General features: G+C 49.0%; 1 protein-coding gene across 1 annotated transcript in view; it reads left to right on the top strand.

The window, feature by feature from the left end:
* Positions 1-1,620: 1,620 nt before the first annotated feature.
* Positions 1,621-6,809, top strand: part of zfc3h1 (zinc finger C3H1-type containing) — a 22,377-nt gene continuing 17,188 nt past the window's right edge. Inside the window, 6 exon segments of the mRNA XM_084555215.1 lie at positions 1,621-2,254; positions 3,264-3,662; positions 3,778-3,828; positions 3,906-4,033; positions 4,111-4,588; positions 5,472-5,683. Coding sequence (XP_084411341.1) covers positions 1,738-2,254; positions 3,264-3,662; positions 3,778-3,828; positions 3,906-4,033; positions 4,111-4,588; positions 5,472-5,683 — 1,785 coding nt within the window. The 5' untranslated portion in view covers positions 1,621-1,737.

Here is a 6,809-nt window from a genome sequence, read left to right as displayed (position 1 = left end):
ACCTGAACTGCTGCTGCCCTCTGCTGGTCTCCATCTGAGTCTAGAGGATGGGAGATATAATCTAATCTGATCTCATCTGAAATAATATGAACTAATATCAATTTATCTGAACTAATTTGATCTAAACTATGTATTAAAAAAATTGACTCGGGGAACTTCGCACAAGAATTCCAGTGTACATGTACATTTGTTGTACCTGTGCAAACGGCAATAAAGTCGATTTAGACTTAGACAGACTTTATTCATCCACAAGGGAAATTACTTGGTCACAGTAACTTAGTTGTACATAAAAAAATCACTCTTGAGAAACACAAGTTAAAAGAAAAATAGGTAAAGATGGTTAAAAAATAAAAATAAAAAAATTAATAAAATAAAATAAAATAACTTTGAGTAAAAATGCAGTAAAATAAATAATATAATATAGTATGAGCCAAAAATGTACAGAATTAGCATATGAACAAATGCACATGAAACAGAGACAGAAGTAAATGTATATTCTATCCATAGGGAGGATTAATAACACGGAGGTCTGTTGGAGAATGAGCTCCACTGTCCCTCTATAGTCTGGTGTAGTGGATGAGGTGGATTGTCCACGATGGAGAGACGTTTGTCCAGGTTCTTATAGTGGTCCACTACTTCCACCTCCAGGTCCTGGATGGTGATAGGCTCTGCTGGTGTCCTCTTCCTCCTGAAGTCAATGACCAGCTCCTTGGTCTTGTCCACATTCAGGAGTAGGTGGTTTGCCTGGGACCACTCCACAAAGTCTCTGATCAGATCAGTGTCCTGTCCTCCACCTCCTGTCCATCTCTAATACACCCAACCACTGCAGAGTCATCAGAGAACTTCTGCAGGTGGCAGGACCCAGAGCTGGACTGGAGATCAGAGGTGATGAATGGAGACAGGACAGTGCCCTGTGGTGCCCCCACATTACTGACAACAGTATCAGACAGGGCGCCCCCCAGCCGCACAAAGACAAGTAATCAGTAATCCAGGAGACAGTGGAGGAGCTGACACCCACCTGAGCAGCTTGTCACTCATCAGAAAGGACTGAATGGTGTTAAAAGCACTGGAGGAATCAAAGAACATGATCCTCACAGAGCCCTTCCCACCATCCAGGTGGGAGTGAGCACGGTGCAGCAGGTAGATGACAGCATCATGCACACCAACATGAGGCTGAGACGCAAACTGAAGAGGGTCCAAGACAGGGGTCACCAGGGGTCACCAGGGGTCACCAGGGGTCTGAGCTGAGCCAGGACGAGTCTCTCCAGGACCTTCATTCTAATCTGAACTGATCTGAACTGATCTGAACCAATCCAAGGCAACCAGCAGGTGGCAGCACATCTCAATGAGCTGAGTCTGCAGCAGATCTGCTCCTGCTCCTCCTCCTCCTCCTCCTCCTCCTCCTCCTCCTCCTACCTGGGGGGTGTTCATGGGGGTGAGGGGGTAAGGAGCATCTTGTCTTCAAGTGAGAAAGTGTGGTTAAACTCTCGCTCTCCCCTAAAGATCATCTATAATGATCAATAATCCCAGCCTCATGTTTCTGCTCCACAGACTGATATCAACTCGGGTCACTTCCTGCTTCCGGTCTTGTGACGTCTCGCGAAGTCTCGTTGTCTCGCGGTAGTTGGCTGTTAGCAGCAGCAGATAGCAGGAAGCTAAAATTAACGGTCAGGGCTCCACCGGGACCGTCCGCTGAGTTCACCGGCACCGGGCGACGGTTACGGCGGTCATCCCAAAATGGAGCTGAACACATTTAACCGATCTCCCGCGGAGGACGGGGAGCTCGAAGACGGAGAGATCTGCGACGATGAGACCGAGGAGAGTGTTCCGATGCGGCGGGGGGATGGTAGCAGGCCCGGTGGCGGCGTTCCTCCCCGGACACGAAAACCGCACCAACAACCGCACAGCATGCCGCCACACCCGGGCAGCCAGCCGCCAGACTTCCGCCTCCTGATGCCCTACGGTCACAGCCCGTTCCCCCCGAGCCACCGGCAGCAGTGCGGGCCCAGCGGGCCGGACCGGCCTCCCTCCCCTCCGCCTCTGCCTCCGCCGCCGGGACTCGGACCCCACGGAGAACCGAACCCTCGGTCCAGCTTCTGGGAGCGGAGCCACGGCGCCCTGGGCCGGTTCAGGCATCGGGTCATGCCGAACGGCGGACGCGGGGCCTGGAGCCGAGGAGGCCGGGGAGGAAACAGCAGAGGTCCCCCTGGTCGGTACGGTCCCGGAGAGAGTCACGGATCTCCGCTGAGAAAACGTATCCTTACCTGCACCTGGAACCGGTGACCCGGTTTAAGTCCCTAGAACCGGGTCCGAACATCCTGATGATGAATCAATGTGATCAGATGGTTCGTGTATAAGAATAATTTATACACGAACAGTTAATTATTAGAGAAGATGGATCAGTTATTAATAAGAGTTGATCAGTTATTAGTTTTATTCATCAGTTATTGGTTTTATTCATCAGTTATTAGTTTTATTCATCAGTTATTGGTTTTATTCATCAGTTATTAGTTTTATTCATCAGTTATTGGTTTTAATCATCGGTTATTGGTTTTATTCATCAGTTATTAGTTTTATTCATCAGTTATTAGTTTTAATCATCGGTTATTGGTTTTATTCATCAGTTATTAGTTTTATTCATCAGTTATTGGTTTTATTCATCAGTTATTAGTTTTATTCATCAGTTATTAGTTTTATTCATCAGTTATTGGTTTTATTCATCAGTTATTAGTTTTATTCATCAGTTATTGGTTTTATTCATCAGTTATTAGTTTTATTCATCAGTTATTGGTTTTATTCATCAGTTATTAATCAGAATTGATCAGTTATTAATCAGAGTTGATCAGTTATTAGTTTTATTCATCAGTTATTGGTTTTATTCATCAGTTATTAGTTTTATTCATCAGTTATTGGTTTTATTCATCAGTTATTAGTTTTATTCATCAGTTATTGGTTTTATTCATCAGTTATTAGTTTTATTCATCAGTTATTGGTTTTATTCATCAGTTATTAGTTTTATTCATCAGTTATTCGTTTTATTCATCAGTTATTGGTTTTATTCATCAGTTATTGGTTCACCACTCCTCCGAGTAGCTTCTGTTCTGTTCAGAACCCTATCTTAACCCTTATTTGAACCTTTGTTGGATGCACCATGACCTGGATGACTGAGAACCTTCACAGACATAGTTATTGATCTGTTGTTGGTTTTATTAATCTGTTACTGATGAGCGTATTGATTGTTAATCCCTAACTCCAGCCCTCAGAGAAGCCTCTGGGGAGGCCTCGGCTCAGGAAAGTGTCTCACAGCGTCTCCAAACCAGACTCCAGCGTGGACGAGTCCTTTGAGGACCTGCTGTCAAAGTACAAGCTGATCCAGCAGGAGCTGGAGTGCATCAGGAAGGAGGAGACCATGGCTCTGGAACCCATGGCGTCTCCTGCCCAGGAGGAGGCGGTGGGCGGCACTGGTTCAGAAGGCAGACCGTCGGCCGATCCGAGTCAAACGGGACCGGAGGAGACGTCAGAGATGGAGAAGGCCGAGAGAAAAGTATTCCAGGCGTTCAACATCAAACCGCTTCGTCAGAAACTTCCCACCCCGGCCGATCTGGACAAGCTGCAGAGGAAGAGGACGGAGGAGGACAGGGAGGGAGGAGCCGACAGGGAGGGTGAGTCTAGACAGAGGGGGACAGGGGAGTCTGGAAGGAGAGTCTGGAGGTATCTGTGTCTGAGATGTGTCACTTCCTGTCTGTGATGTGTCACTTCCTGTCTGTGTTGCTGCAGAAGAAGAAGCTGGAGGAGGAGATGCCGAGGAGAGAACGTGTTTGTGCTGCGGTGAGAAAACTGATGAGTTATTGATGAGTTATTGATCTGGATCAGAGTAGAACTCAGTGACGTCCTGTTGTGTCCAGGAGGAGCAGGAAGAGGAGAACCAGGAGGAGGTGCTGAGGAGAAGACATGTTTGTGCTCCACAGAGAAACCTCCTCAGAGATCGGAGTCATCAGCGTCCAGCGAGGACTCTACCACGTCTCCTGACAAGGTGAGTCCCTGTCTTTCTGTCCAGACCTGAACCAGGTCAGAACCAGAACCAGTCTGAGTCTTTCTGTGTCTCCTCAGCCGGTCCAGAAAGTGGAGGAAGAGGAGCTGTCGGAGCTGCAGCTGCGCCTCCTTGCTCTCCAGTCAGCCAGTAAGAAGTGGCAGCAGAAGGAGCAGCAAGTGATGAAGAGGAGCAAAGACCGGATCACTAAAGCTACTCAGGACAAGAATCTGGGCCCCGGTCCTGGAGCTGCTCCAACCAGACCCAGAGTCACCACCAGGTCCACCACCTCTGCTGCTGCTGCTGCTGCTGCTGCTGCTGCTGAGAGGACCAGAACCAAGGCCAAACCTCTAGACCGGGACAGAGAGAGGACCAACACTGGGCCCAGACCACCTGACCGAGACCGGGAGAGACTTCTGGAGAGAGACAGACCCAAACAGACTCCCAAACCTGGACTCAAACCTGGATCCAAACCTGTACTCAAACCTGGACCCAAACAACTGGAGAGGGGACGGACTCCAGGGAAACTCCATGCGACCAAGAAGATGATCAGTCCAGGTGAGACAGGTCCTGCAGGTATCAGGGAGGAAGTTCAACTCTAGTTACAGGAGAGGAAGATTAAGAAATACCAAATCTAGCTCAGCATCATTTACCTGCAAACACAAACGTGAATCACTGATAAAAAATGTATTTGATGCTGATGGAGTCTGAGGCTTCACAATGGTTTTAGCTTCTGATCATTGAGCCTCACATTTAGAGTAAACTTCCTGTTTCTGCAGACTGACAGGATTTACATCCTTTTACGTTTAAAAATACTTGAGTATTACGAGTATGCTCACCAGTAGGGGTGCACTGAATTTTCGGCCACCAAAAAATATTTCGGCCGAAAAGGGCCAAAAGACTTTTATCACCGCAACAACACGGCCGAAACAGGATGTTGTGATGGCGCAAATAAAAACCGCAGCCAGCACGGGCTTGCCTGGAAGGGCCAACATGTCTGCAGTGTGGACGTATTTCAATATGTCTGACATATAGGGATATAGGGCGGTGCATCTGCAAAGACTTTCTCCACGCCAGGTTTAATTTATCACTTGAAATCTGCGCACCCATCTGAGGATTTTCAAGAGCAGTGCAGGTGGCTCAGCTAGGTGCGCATATAAATACGTAGAAGAAGATAACTTCTTCTCCGCCATTAATTACATTTTTCATCTGGCGTGCCCCCCCACCACACTTTGGGAATCCCTGCCTTAGATGATCAGCCGTTCTCTGTCGTAGAAGATGTGGGATTTCGTTGGCATAATAATTTCTTTCGGTGTTTCGGTTTTCGCCCCCCCATTTGCGGTTTTCGGTTTCGGCCAAGAATTTTCATTTCGGTGCATCCCTACTCACCAGAGTCTGCTTGCCGTATACTCTGGTGAGTAAATGAAGCGTCTCGTCTTAGGTTCGGCAGCAAAGCAGGCGTTCAGGAAGCAGCAGCTCAGGACCTGGAAGCTGCAGCAGCAGAGGGAGCAGGAGGAGAACCGCCGGCAGGAGGAGGAGGAGCGACGCAAGCGGGAGGAAGAAATCCGACGAATCAGAGACCTGTCCAACCAGGACGAGCAGTACAACCGCTTCATGAAGCTGGTGGGAGGGAAGAAGAGGACACGCAGCAAGGTAAGAGGTCACACAGGTGTTTATTTAGGTGAGGCGTTCAGGTACTGAGACATTCAGGTGCTGGTACTGAGGTGTGTCTTCAGGTGAGGCGTTCAGGTACTGAGGTGTGTCTTCAGGTGAGGCGTTCAGGTACTGAGGTGTGTCTTCAGGTGAGGCGTTCAGGTACTGAGGTGTGTCTTCAGGTGAGGCGTCCAGGTACTGAGTTGTGTCTTCAGGTGAGGCGTCCAGGTACTGAGGTGTGTCTTCAGGTGAGGCGTTCAGGTACTGAGATGTGTCTTCAGGTGAGGCGTCCAGGTACTGAGTTGTGTCTTCAGTTGAGGCGTGCAAGTACTGAGGTGTGTCTTCAGGTGAGGCGTGCAGGTACTGAGTTGTGTCTTCAGTTGAGGCGTTCAGGTACTGAGATGTGTCTTCAGGTGAGGCGTTCAGGTACTGAGATGTGTCTTCAGGTGAGGCGTCCAGGTACTGAGTTGTGTCTTCAGTTGAGGCGTGCAAGTACTGAGGTGTGTCTTCAGGTGAGGCGTGCAGGTACTGAGTTGTGTCTTCAGTTGAGGCGTTCAGGTACTGAGGTGTGTCTTCAGGTGAGGCGTCCAGGTACTGAGTTGTGTCTTCAGGTGAGGCGTTCAGGTACTGAGGTGTGTCTTCAGGTGAGGCATGCAGGTACTGAGGTGTGTCTTCAGGTGATGCCTTCAGGTACTGAGGTGTGTCTTCAGGTGAGGCGTCCAGGTACTGAGGTGTGTCTTCAGGTGAGGCGTCCAGGTACTGAGTTGTGTCTTCAGGTGAGGCGTCCAGGTACTGAGGTGTGTCTTCAGGTGAGGCGTTCAGGTACTGAGATGTGTCTTCAGGTGAGGCGTCCAGGTACTGAGTTGTGTCTTCAGTTGAGGCGTGCAAGTACTGAGGTGTGTCTTCAGGTGAGGCGTGCAGGTACTGAGTTGTGTCTTCAGTTGAGGCGTTCAGGTACTGAGATGTGTCTTCAGGTGAGGCGTTCAGGTACTGAGATGTGTCTTCAGGTGAGGCGTCCAGGTACTGAGTTGTGTCTTCAGTTGAGGCGTGCAAGTACTGAGGTGTGTCTTCAGGTGAGGCGTGCAGGTACTGAGTTGTGTCTTCAGTTGAGGCGTTCAGGTACTGA

This window comes from Chelon labrosus (assembly GCF_963514085.1).
Source record: "Chelon labrosus genome assembly, chromosome: 11".
Classification (NCBI taxonomy): Eukaryota; Metazoa; Chordata; class Actinopteri; order Mugiliformes; family Mugilidae; genus Chelon; species Chelon labrosus.
This window is presented reverse-complemented; position numbering and strand designations above follow the sequence as displayed.